Below are 20,306 nucleotides of genomic sequence, written 5' to 3' on the forward strand. Positions count from 1 at the left end.
CAATAAAACAAACCAATACTTTGAAGTTGAAATAACGGTCTTGCTAAAATGCCCTTTTACACACATCTTACCTTAATAAATTCAAAGTAGTGCAGGCAGTAGTAAACAGGAGCTAGAAGTAGCCTAGGCAAAACGTATTGCACAGCTTCTTTAAAACCTTCCCCTATGGACTGTACATTAAGGGGGAAAAAATGAAGATATAATATTAACACATTTACATTTAAGTCTTTTTCTAATCACAGTAATACAAATAGATTGAATTCCATTTTATTCCACATGCAAGACCATAGAAAATTTAGATTAACATGTACTCTATTAGGTAATACCTTTCATTTATACCTTGAACTATTTTGCTTCCACTGAAGTTATTTACAAAACAAAAAAGGATCTATGTTGCAGTGTGTGCGATCATAACTTCATTTAAATTGTAGTAGGGACATTAAAAGTGGAACTAAGCCAGACAAAATAATATTTTGATGAGCTGTATAAGAAGGATGTACAGTACACTATATAGCCTTATAGGTCACATTGGTTAACCAGAAAACCGGTTTCTCACTTGACAACGACTGATGCGAGTTCTCTGTACAGCGTTGCGGAATTTGTGGCGCTATATAAATAAATTGTGACGATGATGTTTTCAAAGTTTGTTCCATATCCCTAGTCATAGCCTATCACCAATAAATAAATAGCATTTTTAGCAGTAGACTTTACTGAACATCCTTTACCTGTTTAAATATCAATCTCTGTACATGGTTCTCATATTTGATATTACATAAGTGTCTCAGTGGCTAACATGCAGAATTTATGTATGATTTGCCTGCTTGGGAGACAATTACATGTTGACTCCTTACTCAATATTGAACAAACAACTTTATAGCCTTTGATACCAAAGACTTTAAATGTACCTGCAACACAACATTATTAATCTATACATTATACTACCCACTATATATAAATTTTACGGTTTTAAAATGACGGACGGATGTATGTATGGCAACATACAGAATGTAGGGTTAGTTAAGTCTATGCACAACAAAGGTTTGCATATAAGCGGAGTGGACAGCTCTATACACTAGTATACAAGTCTGCTAATGTGAGGTATGTGCTGTTTGGGTATAAGTTATCACATAACAGAGTGAATAGTGGTGTCCTTAATATTTTTAGTTGGACCGTCAGTTGCTAAATAACAGAAGAGATCGCTGGTGCTAAATTTGATTAAAAAGTATGTTTGCGGGATGCAATCACCACTGCAGTATCAATACTAATTAAATGTACCGTGCAATCCACAATGATTGACCTGAAATTAGACTCTAAAGGGCGGTTTATTTTAGGAGTTGCTGAGTACTTGACAATGCCCCTCGCTGTGAATTGGTTACTTTAATAGCTGTTGTAGCAAACACCTTGACAAATTCTTCATCACTGGTCATCCAAATCATTTTCTGACTGGAGAGCGAATTAGACCTCTGTAGTGTTATGCTACCTCAAGAACATCCATTTTTCACCTGTGACATCACTCTGACATGTTGATAATATTCTCTTATTCAGGACACTCCTAACCCATGGCCACAACTGCTGATAATCTCCACAGGTCCATATCAGACAGTTCCTCAATGCAATTATCTATGCAGTTGACACAAACACCCAGCCTGCTATTTTGGAGAGTTAAACCATTATATTTATTTTTAAAATCTGTATTACCTATCATTATATTCTTCTACAGCTCAGAAGAAAAAAAATAAAATAAGAATTCTTCCCTATGTCTAGCAGACATCTGTTGGTCTTTACTCACAGAGGATCAAATAGACAAACATGACTCTCCACAGAGATAGATAGAGCCACTGTGACCTGCCACTTAGATGGCCTCCCAGGGGAGATTTAAAAAACCAAACCGAAAAACAGACATCTGGAACCTTGAGTCCAAAACATTTGAAACTCTTCAATTAAGCCTTCTCTAAACTATTAGTTCCACTTTCTATGTAGTCGGCCCTTGATCTAGCTCTTGCAAAACCTGGTAACAATCCCATCTTGTGTAGTTCGTACAGACCAATCTTCTTGCATATGCTAAATGTTAAGAAATTGGCAAACCTACTAGCTTTGGGAGTGAGCTCTAATTATATCTGTAATACCACCTCCTAATAAGTATCTAATAAATATCTTAAGGACAAATTGGTTCTCTCTCCACCTGACACGGGTGTGAGTTACTCTGGGTCCCCTTAATGGAATGAAAAAATATTCATATCTAGGTATCCAATTACAATACTCCTAACAGAGTTTGTTTCTTTCAGAAAATATTAGTACATTATTTAAATTTCTAATATATTTGGAAGATATGGAAAACTGTCCATATATACCTATGCACCATTTAATACTTGTCTTTATATTATTCGCCAAGTTTGCAGAGATTCATTTCACAACATAAAAGAAACAATTTATATATGCATAAAATGAATGTTAATGTGTATGAGGCATTAAACGTATGTACAGGCATCAATCTGCATCTAAACCAAGCAGTGGACAGCATTCACTAAGACGCATTGAAACTCATGAGTTGTTGCGTTTGCAAATCGTTTAGTCAACATTTCTTTGGGTTTACTGTAGTTTCAGTCAAATTTATTCCACGTTTTGGATACATTTCATTGTTTGCCACAGTGCAAACGAGCATTGAACGCTGGACTTAAATGAAGGTAAAATGCATACCAAGCATTGCGTTTTAAGGTGTTTTCATTCAGTCCAATGGAGGTACACGAGAGGTGTACAGCAGTAAATACATTGTCCAACCCACAAAACACAGTGCACAGTATTTGGTGTGTAAAAATTGCAGTATATATTACCCCATACCTATTTTTATACTTAGACAAATGCACTGACTGTTTTCAAACAAAGATTGATTAACAAATGCAAAAAACTAAGGCCTGTGTGTATGAGACCTATATTAGAACTCATTGAATATGCCAAGAGTGAAGTACCTGTAAATAAAGAGCAGCACCGGGCTTTGAAAGCTGACCAAGGAAGTGATCATGAAAACCTGGTCGGAGAATATCCTGAGCATAGGATTCATATGGGTCGAAGGCCAATTCCTGCACAAAAAAAAGGAAAGCCATAAAATTAGTGAAGTCCAAATATATGAAAAACTCTATATAAACAAATCTATTAATATGCTCAGTAAACCTATTTTAAGTGACACTTGCTCAATACTAAAGAGATTCTCCAATAATCTGGCTCCCCCTAATGGCCATCAAACTAAATATATTGAGAAAACGGACACCTCAATAAAGTTAGTATATAGATATTTTAATCCACATAAAGTCATTGATTTTTTTTATAATATAATGAATGTTTTAAATAATTACTAGTTGATGACCATCAACTTGTTACTTCTCGCTAATAATGTAGCATGGAGAGAGAGAGCAGTCATTTATTCTTACCAAGCAGGTACACTCAGATGTATTTATATTGGTCATTTTGATAATGCAGCAAGGAGAGCAGCAGTTCAATGTGAACACTTATTAAATGCAGCAGACAGCTCCATTCTCACTACAAAGGATTGTTATTATGATGAGAATATCAGTGACTTTATGTAGGGTTTGCAGGCAACCTGTAGCCTACTTGTTTCAGGACCAATTCAACCCTTTACTCAGGGCTTGCAGTGACAGCAAGCTGTGATTTATATTTTGATGGTGACCTATGTTAATGTTAACCCTTTAGGAACCTGGTGTTTATGAACATGATTTAAATATAATTCAGTCGACCACCAGACAACATTGAACAGTTGCAAATATAGCCCAACTGTAGTTGGTAGAACACACAGTACAATCCCCATACCTATTAAAAGCAATCCTAGCTTGGGTAAGCCAGTTATTCAATGGATTTGGATTTTGGACTACCTGTGGAGATCTAGATTGAAACTCTCGTAAAAATGAATTTAGGATCATGTTGGAGCACACTGATTAATCAGTTGGTAGAATGGGCCAATGCTTCAGTGAATTCTTACATAGGGAGTTTGAAAGTTATATTGGTTTATAAATCATATCTAGTAGTGTAGTTTGATTCTGTTTCTTCTGATTTTGCTTAGGGTACAAAACAGTTTCACCATCTCTGGATTGAACTACTTTAATAGAAGGTTAAATTATAGTGTACAAAATATGACTTTGCTACAGCTTCCATTTCAAAGTCAGATGGTTTACTACAATTTCTCTTTAATATTAAAAATTTACTGCTAGGTATATATGCAAACCACATTAACATGTGGCAACCGCTGGACGTAATTTTCTTCTACTACTTTTTGTTCTAGTCAAAATTTTACCATTTACAATAAATATGGTTATGTCAAGAAAATTGGCCTATGGTTTACTTTATGTGGATGAATATTTCAGACTGAGAATATTACAATTTAAAATAAGGGAAAAATCATCCAATTGCCAAATAAATGAAAAATGACCAATATAGTGTTTCTATAGCACAAGGTTCATGTCCAGCCACGAATCCTCCTTATATGCCCGTATATAGGCTGGCATGGCTGGGTGTGAACCTTGTGCCCATTGCTGTTGACCATATCCATAGAAAGAATTGATCTTCAACAAAAATATTTATGCATAAAAATAACACCATTCAGAGTCTATGATAAATTACATTTCTTGGTTCAGGTAGACTATTATGTTTCCACAAAAAGGTTTCAAATGCCACACAAGCTTTTCTACCATATATTGAGACACTACAACGTAGCAGCTTTTCCAAATAAATAAAACAAACCTTTATATTAATGTGAACTTTATTTAGTAAATAATTATGAAAAGTTGAAAGACCTCCTTTAATATTTTAGCAAACCTAACAATCCTATCTACTATACTGCCATGTCTGCTTTTATAAATGATAGTGTGCTACCACAGAGCACACTAATTTCAGCAATCTGATTTTTAGCAATCTAATCTAGTCTCAAACATACCTACTTTGTCAGCAGGTTAGGTCACTTTGACAATGTAAAGCTGGGTAGACACCAATGCAATCATGCTTCAGATGCAATGTCTCTAACAACAAAGTCCTGACGAACATGCCGATTCATGTGTACAGACCTACACAATTGACCTTCATATCTGTGCTCTTTATCTCCCATGACCACTTGCTGAAAAGATTGTTGACCGATGTGAATGAGTTCTCTGTACAGCGCTGCGGAATCAGTGGCGCTATATAAATAAATGGTGATGATGATGATTGTGACTGTGTACACGCTACAGATATCTGCCTACGCTGCTGGTCATGAGTGCATATACACTTTTTCCTGACATCATTTTTTCATTGATCTTGATTTTTAGGAAGTTTATAAATCCAAATAAATAGATACAATGTGTATTGTATGATGAAACATGGGAGCGTACACACTCTTGCAATACCTGACCAAATGGCTAGGAATCTCGTGATCTGCACAATAATTGCATAGGTGTGTACTCTCTCTTGAATGAAGCAGGATTCCAGAGCTTTTTCCTTTAAACCACATATCATTTCAGGGTGTACATTACTTATCAATACAAACTCACCTCTGCTAAATCCTCAAAGCAGCTTCCTACTAATGGGTGAGGACTACCTTCATCTGTCATTTCCACGGTGTCTTCAATAAGGCCAAGTAGCTTCACACTAAGTTCATGGATATCAATGATTCGACTAAATATATTTTCTACATCCTAAAGAAAACATGTATTGATGTTACAACAGTATGCAGTGGTAAGCAGATGTAGGAGTGTTCAGTTGCTTACAGGACTGTTTTCATTACAATACCAAATCGAGATGATAGTTATTTTAGTCATTTTTGACATCTGTTAAAAAAATACCTAATGATTATATAGTGGAAATTTAGAAGTGGCTGTATGTTATATGAAAGTGAATAGAATTTAAAAGTTTTACAATCAAAGCAGTAGGATATGGCATACCACCGTATACCAATCCACTTCAGCCACTATACACATATTTACTTGAAAAAAGGATCATATCATGGGGAATTATTTTTTTCAGTTCCATGTGGGTCAGGACTCCAAGTGAGTTTCGCAGAATCTATTTTTTTTTAGTGCCAAGATTGTCAGATGTGCTATATATTCTAGTGTGAATCATCTCTTGAGTACCCCGAACAATGGCATATTGAAGTCGGGATCCTATAAAACTCTTTTAAGGAGTCAAATATTGCCACCGATTGCATATAAAATCTTAAGTTGTAGACAAGGGGAGACACCTGACACCAGGAAAAATAGTACATGCTCTTGCAAGAGCATTATAATTTCATGGGACGCCAATGTCAATATCTGAAGATGCATATTGCCAGGAAGCTTTTGAATTGGTAAAACCATCATACTGCTTGCTCAGCAGATAGTCTTTGAGCAACCCTTTTCTACAGCCAAAATATGGATGTGTAATGTAATGTGTCCAAGGGAGGATCATAGAAGCACTGTGTTCTGCAGTACTTACAGATGGGTGGACAAATGTGGGGGAAGAATAAATCAAACTTCGTGATAGCATCACCGCAGTCAGTTTATTACAGAAGCAATGAAACAGGACAGACATACTGTAGAGTATATTAGCAAAAAGTCCTAGAGAAGCTTAGGAGTTGGACAGTATTTGATTTGCTATCGGAGAATTTAATTAATATGAACTCCGCAATAGAGATCATAATGGATATTCTACACAAATATTACAGCAATATGATGTGTATTCCATGAGCTAAACCTGCCTCTTAATGGCATCAAGTAGTTGGAAACTCTAAAAATGTATTTCCTCTTCTATAGATCTTTGCACACTATGAAAAAAAAGATATTCAATATAGTGCAGGGAAAAAGAATCAAAGAGAATAAAATAGTGGTGCTTAAACTCTGTAATAAGACTAAAGGGGGTGCAATAGTGTACTTATTTCAAAGAAAAGGAGAAAAAAATGAAACTCTTTAAGAAAGAATAATAACCGAGGATTCTAAAGAAAGGTAAAGAAGAAAACAGTACTTCTGACCTCAGCTTCAGAACTGCCTGAAATTGCCAAGGCCAATGCAATCAGTGTATAGCAATGAGACAGACAATCCTCATCATTGTGGCTCAGATAAAACCAGCTGATGTAGGGAATCTAAGAGCATCTCTGCTTGCAAGTACAGAAGAAGGAAAAGTTAAAGACTTATTAACAGACAAGAAGAATTTTGTTGCCAACCAATTAATGCTGCTGAACATCTAGATATGAAGAGAAATGTTTAGTGATGATAGCATTGCTACAGTATATGACTTTATTACTTAGCAAGAAACACACTTAGGATTTAATGTTGGAAAGCTACTTGCAAATGTTACATTACACAGAATATCTGCTAAGCATATTCCTCCTCCAACATGGTGGAAAGGTCTTAGATTCCTCCATCTTCTGCAGCATGTAAAAGAACCTGCTCAATGCTTGGAAATTAACACCACAAATCAAGAAAGAGTAGACACGCCTCAATTCAGGCAAATCTTCAGTTTTCAGACGATCATGAAGAATCATAAGTAGCAGAAACTGCTGATCATGATAGATTTTTTTTATGGTCTATTTTTTTTTTATATGGCTTTAAAATATCTGTAGATTTTACATCACCTCTTCTCTAGAGAATTATAATGAGAACATTTTCTATGATCTGATCCTATTAAAGTTCTTAAATGTTCACAAATATTTCGCATTCAGAGGCTATAACAAGTATTTACTCACTTTTCTATTTTTACAACGCATTAAAAAAATCGTATATATTCTGGAATTCCTATGATCAGCACAAAAATTCTGACAAATTAAAAATAAAAAAAACCCAAATAATCAAAGTGCCTTCCTAATTACAAATTAATTCCCCCATCTTGCTTAGACCTAAGTAAACCCTAGTGACATCTTTAGCGGTCACATCATTGATAAGCAGTCCACCTGTGAGATCAGAGACTGAGCAGCAACTCTAAAAGTAGAGATTCATCATGAAAATAAAATGCAAAGCAAAACTGAGAAAAGGTAATTGAAAAGCACCCATCAGGGGAAGATTAATGTGGATAGTAGGGTGGGAGCAGGGAAAGCTCTATTAAAGAGATGGGTATCTATTCCCCCAAATATGAGGAACTGAAACTAGACTAAATATGTTGCAGATCGGTATTATTCAGCATGGCTTCCAATGTAACATCAGGCTTAGTGGTGGCCTAATCTCTCTAATAAAAGAGGCCCTTCAAGTGGGAATATGATATGTGTGCCCCTATTTTTAGTAATTTAAATGGGAAATCCCATGTGTACCACATGCCTGCAAGCTCATAGCCTGACTGTGATGGGTTTCATGTCTTGAAGACATTGTAGTGTAAGGAAGATCATAAAATATGTTGATAGAAGTATTGTATTACTCTGTACTACTCTGTCCAGTTTCAAACGGGCTCTAAAAACCCACCTCTTTCTCAAAGCCTTCCAGTCTCCCACTTAACTTCCTACCTTTTTCTGCCTCCCTCCCCTCTTCCCCCTCCCCTGCCCTGAATCTGCCTCCGTTCCCCCTTCTCTCCCTCTCATCCCTGTGTCTCTCTGTCTGTCTACCCCTCCCCTTAGATTGTACGCTCCCTTGAGCAGGGCCATCTCTCCTCCTGTTTCCTGCACCTTTAACTCTGCTCTCCAGCTACCTTTCCCCCCACCCCTCTGGGGGTCTCCCCATCATCCGCGCCCTTCCTCTTGGGCTCCGGCGCCTGCTGGTCTTCCCTCCCCCCTCTCTCTAGCTGTGCTTTGAGCTTACTGAGTTACTGTGCTTACTGTTTACTGTACCGTGCCGTCCCACCTTGTATTGTACTTGTTTGTCCCTGTACGGTGCTACGGACACTGAGTGGCGCCTTATAAATAAAAATGAATAATAATAATAATAATATTGCCAATTTCAATTACTTCATGCTACCTGGCCTCTGAGAATGACTTCCTTTGTTGTAAAATAGCAAAGCGTCAACACCACATCTCTCGACTTATCTTCTGGGCTAAGTTTCAGTCGCAATCATTGGCACTAACCCTGTACATGAAAGTGTTCATGCAGAAGAAGTTCGAATAATCGAAGCAGGACGTGTTGTGCTTTTCAAATGTGTTCGGATCATAAAACTTTCAGAAGATAATTCTGTTTGGATCTGTGCACAATATATTTAAGATGTAATGCCACCTGTCCGTTACTGTGATCTAATGCTGTAATTCTGGGTTTCATATGCCTATAATGCCCAGTGATGTCATCACTGGATATTTCCAGTATCATGCGGTACCCCAGCACCCACATTTCTTTGGTAATGCTAGCAAACATAGCCTGTGGAATTTTACTTGAAAAGCAGCTTGTATCTTGCTAAAATATGTGTATGTCTGGTTTAGTCACAGATTATGGCAGGGCAGACAATCTAAACATGGGCATTAAGAATTCCCTTAACTGGAACTAAGAGGCCCAGGTAAAAAAAAAAAAAAAGCCAGCCCCAGAACGTTATTTCTCCTCCACTAAACTTACAGTTGGCAGTAAGCATTCAGGTAGAATGCATCCACTGACAACTGGCAAACACAGATTCGTCTGTCGGACTGCCAGATGAGGACGCATGATACGTCACTCCACAAATTCTGTTTCCACTGCACCAGAGTCCAATGGCAATGTACGCGGCTTCTTTGCCATGGAAACCCAATCCATAAAACTCCCGACTGAATAGTTCTAATGTTGACACTGCTTCCAGAGGCAATTTGGAACTCTGGTAGTGAGTGTTGGAACCAAGGACAGGCACTATAGCAGGACAGAGATTTGACAAACTGACTTATTGGAAAAGTGACTATGACCTATGATCGTGTCACACAGAAAGTTACTGAGCTCTTTAATATACCCCAATTTATTGCTAATATTTGACTATGCAGATTGTATGGCTATATGCTTGATTTTATGCACCTGTTAGCAATGCGCGTGGCAGAAATGGGCAAACACTAATTAGATGAGATGTCCACATACTTCTGGCCATGTAGTCTATGTGTGTGTAGGCTTAGGGCTCTAAAGGCTGCTTATTAGTGGTATAACTATATCATCTCAATTTGTTATTATATTGTGAACAATGGGCCATTAGTACTTGCATTAAAATAAATAAATAAAGCTAAAATACAAAATTATGCTAAATAAGTATGGAAAACATTTACATGTATGTATAACTGTGTCAAGAGCTTAGCAGATTTGAAAAATACTAAAGTAATGTGGCAATTGCTAGAGGATATTCATTCCTACACACAGCAGGACCCTACAGCCATTCGCTTTTATAGGCCACACCTGGGTTCAACCTGACAGCACACACACACACACACACAAAGATATACATTTCCAAAGTCAGGAACACCATGTGCCAAATAGTGATCCAGTCAATTTCTATTAAGATTATTATTGGGCTTGCTTAGGAGGCATTTTGGCCCTGTTCCATTTTGTGGCATGTCTGGCTAGCTTTAGCGACAGAATGGCTGAAACTCGAAAAGCAGCTTGTACACAAAGATACAAAGGTATAGAAATGGTTACATTATTGTGAACGCTTTTAGTAGTGTATAACATTTATGAAAGGTCAGCAATTTGCATTCAGGTAGCAAAATGTGTACTACATACACAGTGAAGGAAAAGAAACCACGCTAGGCAGTAATAAGAATGCATATATCTATAGTAACATAACAGATAATACAATAAAAAAGTATTGGTGGATAAAAACTCACATGAGCTGAAAAGAGTTTTGTGCTGGATGCAAAAGGTTCTCTGAATACTTTGATAATGAGGTTCAGTTCCCTTATATATTGTCTAACTTCTGCCATAAAGGATTTAACAAGGTCGTAGTACGTTTGTTCCCCTAAAGTGGATGGTTCTTCATCAGCCAAGGACAATACGCTCATGTCTTCTTCATCTTGATGAAACATATCCATCAATACCTGTGTAAAACAATTGTTGCAGAGATTAATTGCAAAACCAAAATATAAAAAACGCTCAAAAAACCCCATACATCAATGCATAGGTAAACGTACCACAACACATACAATAAAATTTGGGCTATCTAACATATGGGTAGCTTCACTTAAAGTTGGTGCATAGTGGCTCATCCTGCAGCTAAGCCCAAGCAAACAGCAGCAAGATTTGGCCACATACTATTCACTTTCACCTTCCACTGAAGCTGGGTAGAATGGTCAGAACATGACCACACACAACCAATAGTAATCATTTTCCAACCAGACAGCATATCCCAACAGTCTGATAATGATACAATTGTTTTCAAATTGATTATTATGCATCTTGCTTATTTTGATCAGCATGCTGCCATATGAACCTAGTTGCCCAATACCACTGGCATGACTGTCACCCATGGCCAGCTTAAGAAATAAGTCTGTTACCAGTAATGTTAATACATGAAGCACCCATTAGTGTAAATTATATAGTGTAATAACACCAATTATAAATATTTATAATGTGACTTGAGAAATAGTTATTGGAAGTGTGCTCAACATTTCTCTAAATCATATTATAAAGTGATAGCAAACAGCTTTTCCACCAAATAGAAAAACATTTTGCTTATTGTTCTAAGAGTTTATCATGTCAAAAAATATCACAGATTAATACAGATGTTTGCATAAATATCTGTCTGGAGCAAAACACAATAGTAAATCTAACCAAATATATATCATGTGTTTATATAGAATGTAGAAGCCACAAATGTTTACCTTGTCCACGCACATTGCAACCTTTATATCTTGCTTTGTAATTTCATAATGCCTTATATTCCGTACGTAATTCCCAGCAAGTTTTAATATATCAGCAGAAATGTATTCTAATACTGCTACTATGTAAACAGATACTTGATGATCAATTTTATAACCTAAGACCTCCTGTGAAGACATAAAAAAAAGTGCGTTACTGATGTAAAAATCCCACACAAAATTCATCAGGATAAGGATTGAATAACAATTTCACATATGATAACGCAATTTAAGTCCATAAAACAGTTCTAAAAACACAACAACACATGCAGATAGCAGGGTATCCAGTGAACGAAGTAACAAATGAATAACAATATTCATAGTGAATAATGCTATTCCAAAGGAAATGTTAGGGTCCGTTCAAGGTAAAGTATTAGAAAACGATTTATCAGGCACTGGAGTATAAAATCATGAAGTTATGCATTATCTCCCGACTTCCCAATGATTACAGCAGAGTTTGGTATATAGATACGATGGAATGCACTATGAGCATTCAAAGCATTTGAGAAAATATGGACCCATGGCTCCTTCACTACAACACTAAAAATATGCTACAGCTTGACCATTGCGTGTTCAGGACATCGCCTCTGACTTTGGCAAAGCCTAGCCAATCTGCAGTATTCACTAATCTCTGGTAAACTTGCGAACTACTCCTCCTTGGATTTGATAAAACCCACGCCCCTCCTTCCTGTTCAGAATTCATTAAGAAATTATGTGACCGTGCTCTTAATGTATGACTCTTCAGTCTTTAAAAAATATGCCTACATGTACCTGTAAAAAAGTATTTTAAAAGAGAGAGAGAGAAAAAAAAAAAAGGAGTTGTATTGAAGATATGTGGATTCATATATACATAGGTCAGCATACTTTCCCTATACTGCACCTCCAAAGAAAAGTCTTGCACACCATTTACATTATACATTAACTAATGCCAGACATTAGTAAAATGCTTTGTATTTATCAATAAATCATTTTCTCTAGCTAATGGGGGCCCAAACTATCTGATGGAGTTAAAGTTCCATCCTTAGGAGACGGGGAACTTCTCAGTTCAGGCTCCTCTCCCAACAAGGGAGCATCAATTATTTATGCTTTCTTGGCTTAAGTGGATAAATGCAAAACAAAACAACTAATAGTATAAATAAAGTAAAATAAATATCTAAGTTTGGTACTTTACCTTTAACAAAGGATGGATTTTATCTACAGGGAGAGATAAAGGATTCCGCCGCTTTTTCTTTTCAATAGCAGACTGAGCATCGGCAATTGCCCACTTATCTATGGGGTGAGGAAAGCTTTTCTGAACACGTTCCTACAAGAGACAAAAACCTGTTTATACATAAGCGCCTTTCAAGTACATTTTTCAGCTACAACAAAAAAAACTGCTACCTATTATGGAGTATGGATAATGTACTTACTTAAAGGACCATAACAATGCCAAAACAGAGGTTTTCAGATATGAAGCATGAAGGTAAAATACATAACTGTGAATTACTCTACCACGTCACGGCAACTCTTGTTAAAATAAAAACATTACTTCCTTACGCCATTATAGGCAGCTGAAACCCTTATCAGATGTATAGAACATGGTCGCATTGGGATGTCAGGATATAAGGTGCTATGACATCACTGGTACGGACCCTGTGCCTGAATCTAGCAATCCACGCAGAGATCAAGTCTGCATATCTATGATTCACTGTCTGCTGTGTTAGAGAACCCCTTCTTTCCTAATATAGAAACTAGCTACAGAGGAGCGAAAGAGCACGTATTTCATGTACAGTTTTCAGCCTTTTATCTATATGTAAATCAAATAGTAGCTTTACTTGCTCTTTATGAAAGTATTTAGCACATATATGACAACTACTTGCATTTTTCTGACTTTGAGGAAAGGGTGAGCAGAAAGCGTATATACACCATAACATACTGGGTGCACATTAAATAGGACCAAATTTACTGTACTGAAGTTAAAGAAAACTTATTTAAAATCAAAGTAGACTTTCACTCACTTTTGAAAATGAAACATGGGAGATATATGCTACAATCAAGTCTCTACAATGTGTGCTGTTAAGGTGATCTCACATTGAGTTAGCAATAATGTGGTTTATATTGAAAGAGTAAAGAACATTCCAACATAAGGGGATATCCTATGCAATGGACATGTATTTCTTAACATGTGAAATGTCTAGAACCTAGGTTCCCAAACTGGGTGCCGCGGCACTGTCACAGGGGTGCCGCGGCCAGGGGGCAAAAAAAAAACCAACAAAAAAAAAACAACTTACAATCTGACGGCATCTGCGACCCAGCATCCTTCTCCCTCCTCGCTTCACGCCTGACATTCAATGGCAAGCGGCAGGAGAGAGGAGGATGCTGGGTCCCAGGCACCACCTAATTGAGGGGGCAGGGTGATGATGCAGAGGGGGCACAGACAGTGTGGTGGAGGATGCAGAGGGGGCACAGAGTGTGGTGGAGGATGCAGAGGGGGCACAGAGTGTGGTGGAGGATGCAGAGGGGGCACAGAGAGTGTAGAGGATGATGCAGAATGGGCACAGAGTTTGTGGAGATAAAGGAGGGCACAGAGTAAGTTAGCTGTAAATTATTCTTTGACAGAAATAGAATTGAAAAAAATTTATAAAAATATTATTTTCTCTTGGATTTATGTGTATTTTTGCATACAACTAAATAAGTATTTCTGTCCTGGCCTAAATACTTATTACGTTTTTTGGCCCAACTACTTATAAAACGGGGCTGCTCTGTAATTATTTTGGAGGGGTGCCATGAAAAAATTATGTAGACTCTAAGGGTGCCGCGGACGGTAAAAGTTTGGGAACCACTGGTCTAGAAGTTAAGAAATATTAATTGATGCAGTATTCTCAACAGCAGTTAAAGACATTTCCATAACCGTTTGCTATGCCAAGGAATTTCCTTCCCAGGAAACAGTCATCCACACTATGGTGCTCCTCTCGTGCTTCATTGACAATGCGATGACACTGGTTTACTTTCAGATTTCTATCAGCAAGCAAAGCAGGTAGAAGAGCAACTCCTTCAACTTAACCAAACAACTGACATATACATGCATACTTTTTTACATTATATAGCATTAATAGTACAGGCAATTTTAATTTTACCTTTTATTTTACTGAAAAGGTAATTTACGAAGGGCACCACTCAATGCACATCAGAAAACACCTTGGTCCTGCACTTCTGAGCCTTGATGGGCATCTACTCTCCATTTATGGTAGCTGCTTTCACAAGGTAAGTGCTATGCAAACATATAAATGTCCAACTGCATTACCAGCTCTTTCCATCAAATTTATATTTCAATTATTTCACCTAAAATACTGCTTGGTATTTATGGCTTATGCTAAAAAAAAAAAAAAAGAAGAGTGTATGGATATGGGACTGTCTTTATTACAAGAAACAATGGTCTATGAAACGGTTTGTTACATGGCTCAGATTATTCCTGGAAAGGAACTTCTCTGCCGAAGTGCAACACAAAAACAGTTCTCATTAAAAGAATACAACCAGCTCTAATGCAAAAGGCAAGAAAAGAAAATACGCCCTTTCCACATCTTTATATCATTACAATAATTTATTTTGTTCCGCAAACTAAAACCTTGTTTTTGGACGGCTCCGCAGAACAAGGTGCTACGGTGAACCTATTAGGCATGCCAGTAGGAACTTCTTCACTTCATATAACTCTTCCCCCTGCTCCTTTGAATATATTAAGTTACTAATGAGGAGTTACAAATATACAGGCTTCTGGCATGCCTACAATGTCTCCTATGCCATTACTAAGGACATCATTCCCTACAATCTGTCTGCAATGATCAAAGTCAAAAATGAAGTTAGCTATCAAAATGCAGATGCATATCAATAAGTGACATTATAAACAAAACACAATAAATATGTTGACAAGATCAACAAAGGTTTAAAAATAAGCATACGTAAGAGGTTATCTTATGCTAAAATTCTCAACTATCCTTTTAGCTAACAACTAATTGCAAGTCAAGTGACCCTTTACCAACAAAGAAATTGGCATCAGAAACAAGAATTTGTTTAATAGAATTCACAATTCTATACAAACCACTGTTCCTATCAAGGGGGTCCAAAAACCACACCACTGACCGCTCCATAGGGATAGAGAAGACTAACGCACTGGGTATTACTTTAATGCTCAGAATACAGACATTGCCATTGTTCTAAGGAGGTGCTTCATTTAACTGCATTGTTATTTAAATGGTTTCTACATGCAAAAGCTAAGAATGATTTACTGTATGTATTCCTCATTGACACCTAGGGCTAGATTTACTAAGAATCGTATTTGGTGGCGGTTTCAAACCGCCACCCATCGCCGGCGGTTTAGTGGTTCAAACCGCCGCATTTACTATAGGGAGGCTTAAAGCTTCAATTTAAAATGACTGGCGATGTATGGCGGATTGAAAAAGCTAAACCGCCAGCAGTTTGGATGAAACAGGACAGGACAGTTTTAATACCTGCTTCAGAATGGCTTGATAGCTTAAATATACTGTTTGAACTATTTTGCCACTCAGAACATTAGAGAAAGCACCATTGACATTTAAATTATGTTGGCAATCATTATTTATTGATTAAGGGGCAAAATGAATTAAATATTAACTTATGAGGGGATAAAAATTGTTCATTATATTAAGGGGATAAAATTATTTAATTATTATATTATTTGGACAATATGTCATGACAAATTGTGCAACATAATTATATCCACCATTAACAATCAGTTAATATTATATATTCACATTTATACATAATATAATGCTACAATAGTGTCCCTTTAAAAAAAAAAAAAAAAAAAAATTCTCATAAATTAATATTACATTTATTTTGTCACTTAAAATCATAAATAATGATTTTCCAAATGATTAAAATATCAATGGTGCTTTCTATTATGTTCTGAATGGCAAAATATCTCAAACAGCAGCAGTTTCATCAATCTCGCCTATTGCAACCACCTCTTTCATTTTGGCCGTTTGGATGGCTGTTTTGCGGAGGTTTTGAAAACCCCAACTTAGTAAATCCAGCTGTTTGTATGTTCATCATTGTTAAAATCGGGATGGCGGTTTGTAAAGTGGTGGTTTTGACAAATGTCATTTCTGGCCGTTTTGACGGCGGTTTGGGCTTTAGTAAATCTGGCAGTTTCAAAACCACCGGAAAACTAGCCGCAAACCGCCCTTTAGTAAATCTAGCCCCAAGTCTGCTACAGGTGGAGACATCTTTATTGAAGCGCACAGTTGACGAGAGTCATCAATTAGCAACAACTAGATCTTGACCATACCTTTTAAGTGAAATGAATGGGTCAAAGTTTAGAAACCCTCCGACATCTGCACTGTGGTGATCATCAGACAAGTAACTTATATTTTACTCCATTGGCTATTACAAAGAACGGTGATTGTGTATTTATTCCAATACATTAATTGGGAGCAAAAAAGACCAAAATTACAACACTGCATTTAAGTATATCTTCGCTGCATGACTGTCATTCTACTAACATAAGCCATCCATCATTTATAAAAGCTTATTTTTTTAAAGAATATTGCAAGAACTCTCTGCATTCAATATTTTCTAAATTGCTTGGTTTTTTTGTTTTTTTAAACAGAGTTGCTCTATTCATACCCCGTATTCTCTGTAAAGCTCCTACAAAACCAAAAGTCACAAAAATAAAAGTAGATTACAGCAATGTATTAAACTAATCATTTAGATCGAGGTATTAACACAAAAATAAATGTAATACATCTATGATAGCACAAAAGTTATTTAAACATAATTTAATTATATTTAGAAGACAAATACAACAGTTCTTTCTTCACAAAATAGCACGTGAAATGTAAGATAGTTGAGGGTATAAATCACAATATTGACAAGTTTTCATGTGTATTTTTGTATTTTAGAAAACAGAAAAACAAATGAGGTAGAACCTAAAAGGTGGTGGGAGTGTCATGTTCATCAGCTCTTATGTCACACAATCTACTACATTAAAAACAGCATTGTAAGTAACATTATGGGATTTTCTATGCCATTTAAAACAAAATATCCCACCAGAAGATGTCAGTATTACACTAGTTCAGAATAACCATGTATGACCTGAGGAAAAGACTTTAATAATAATAATCACCATCATCAGATACCAAACAGTACTGCTGTAAGCTCAAAATGCAATTGTGTCCTGTCCCAAAGCAATAAAAATAAGCAAAATTGAAAGAAAAATATGGCTGAATAGCCAAAAATGTATACAAAGAAAAACAAACAAGACAATCTAAAAAGTGGAAAATGTTTATTGGCGTCTGACACATGAAATACTCATGGAGAAAAACAGCAATTGCATGAATTCCCAATAGGTAACACCCTGTGTATAAAAACTAGAACAAGACGCATTCTAATGTATATGTTAACAAAACAATTGGAATCGACTGATTTTGTGTTTACTACACTTGTTCAATTAAAATAAGCTCAAATTGGAGATGTGGAAGCAAATTCTTCTTCCAAACACCCTTTAATTGATAATTAACCTCTAGTCAAAAAACAGCAGAAGTTCAAGCTCTCACCTCCTAACCAACAATTTAGCAGATCTAGACAATTGCATCATCAATATGCTACCAGTTACTCAAAATAGTGTACAATATTGATACAGCCCTGAAATTATCCAGTTCATGGCACACTGTATAATCAGCGTGGGTAACCAGTGATTGCCTATTGGTTGTGGTTATGTTATTTTAAAATTAATTTGGATCTGTCAATATGCTGGAGAATAAGGTGCTATGTAGACCATAAAGTGGAGGGAGCAACATTCCGTTTAGGGAGATGTTGACTGCTTTCATTGTCACAACATAAATAAGTCAGAGTATTTTGTAATATGTGGGAACTTGCATATATATTACAGTATATTGTGACATTAAATGAAAAGTGTTCTTGTATGATGTGAAGTAGCTAAACTAATTTATAAACATAAATACATATAGGGGGCAATACACAAGCAGATCAGGCTCTTGGACACAAGTGCTGGGCTGATGGAGCTGTCTAATTTGGCCACACATGGACAATAGGGACACATTCTTTAGGGCACTATTATTGTCGATGATTGCAGAGAATCTGATCACATATTCCGCTAGTCCAGATCAACATCAGATTGATCTCAATCAGATGTTGACAGATTGGATGTTGTTTTGCACACATACAAACAGCGACTTCTGGCCAATTAGGTCTGAAACTACCCATTTCACACGCAGACTCACAGCAAGCCGGGGCATCTAAACGACTCACCCATACTATGTTTTTCACCCATTGCATTCCAAACGCAACATGTTACGGTGTAAATACCATAGGGAAGAGATCTACTGATTTCTATGCCATATATGTTGTCCATATGGATAGTAATTACATACATACTATTGAAGCTATTGGGCCACACGGTGGCTTAGAGGTTAGCACTTCTGCCTCACAGCACTGATTTTGACTCCTGACCATGGCCTTATATGTGTGGAGCTTGTATGTTCTCCCCGTTGTTGCATAGGTTTCCTCCGGGTGCTCCGGTTTCTTCCCACACTCTAAAAAAAACATACTAGTAGGTTGGCTGCTATTAAATGCACTTTAGTCTCTCTCGGTCTGTGTGTGTGTATATGTAAGGAAATTTCGACTAAGCTCTAATGGGGTAGGGACTGATTTGAGCGAGTTCTCTCTACAGCTCTGTGGAATTAGTGCCACTATATAAATAGCTGATGATTATGTTAATTGCGTGAAATGATAGCCACATAATTTTCGCGCCATAAACTCTTTGCTGTAAGTTTAACTCCTGCCGCATACATGGCGCAGAATAGAGATCAATAAATGTCTCCCGTTTCATTTATCCATGGTTTTCTCCGGCTGTGTTCTGTTAAGCTTGAAATATAATACAACATGATTCACTTAGTTTTTAATACAAACGATTACGTAAGTATTAAACCCAAGAGATGACAAAAAGTAAATTCACTTTGAATAATGTGTGGTCTTTTCAGCATTTTTTTTTGTTTCAGTGGAGTTTAAATCATCTGCTTTTTCCTTTGAATCGTGGCCAAGGTGAATATTGTGGAGTCTTCCATTTGTTTACCAGGCATGCAGTACAATATACACAGTGATGTTATCACCAGCAATAAATCATACAACGTCTTTTGATAAAGATTTCACTGCTGCCTATATTCAGAGAGGTTTCTTAAATGTTTAGTTTGCCAAAAGAAAGCTAGGCAATAAAATATTAAGAAAAATTAACTTTACTATAGTTGAAGAGCTATTGATCCATGTAGTCTCATGTTTTGATGGAGAGATTTAAAACGAAAAAAAAAACAAACTCAAAACACTAAATTTGCCCTGGGCGAAAGATTGAAAACATAACCTATACATGAGAGAATTATTTCCCTTTTTCATTACAGCTTCAAGTGAAGTCATTCTGCACAGACAACAATCTGTCTGCATATATCAATGTATTAAGAGTAGAAACTGGCATGCTGTATTCTTAGCCACAGTATATACAAATATGACCTATAAAGTGAATTGCAAAAATGCCCTAATCGCTACATTGAAGACCAAA

The 20,306-nt window shown here is 36.6% G+C and overlaps 1 protein-coding gene across 1 annotated transcript in view; it reads right to left on the reverse strand.

The window, feature by feature from the left end:
- The window catches only part of SOS1 (SOS Ras/Rac guanine nucleotide exchange factor 1), a 105,393-nt gene that overhangs the window by 34,875 nt on the left and 50,212 nt on the right, over positions 1 to 20,306 (reverse strand). The window contains exons 3-8 of the mRNA XM_075203705.1: positions 12,894 to 13,025; positions 11,687 to 11,851; positions 10,694 to 10,903; positions 5,532 to 5,675; positions 2,967 to 3,077; positions 72 to 170 (exon numbers count right to left, since the gene is read on the reverse strand). Coding sequence (XP_075059806.1) covers positions 72 to 170; positions 2,967 to 3,077; positions 5,532 to 5,675; positions 10,694 to 10,903; positions 11,687 to 11,851; positions 12,894 to 13,025 — 861 coding nt within the window. The remainder of the gene's footprint in view (positions 1 to 71; positions 171 to 2,966; positions 3,078 to 5,531; positions 5,676 to 10,693; positions 10,904 to 11,686; positions 11,852 to 12,893; positions 13,026 to 20,306) is intronic.

The sequence above is a fragment of the Mixophyes fleayi genome, chromosome 3 (assembly GCF_038048845.1).
Source record: "Mixophyes fleayi isolate aMixFle1 chromosome 3, aMixFle1.hap1, whole genome shotgun sequence".
Classification (NCBI taxonomy): Eukaryota; Metazoa; Chordata; class Amphibia; order Anura; family Limnodynastidae; genus Mixophyes; species Mixophyes fleayi.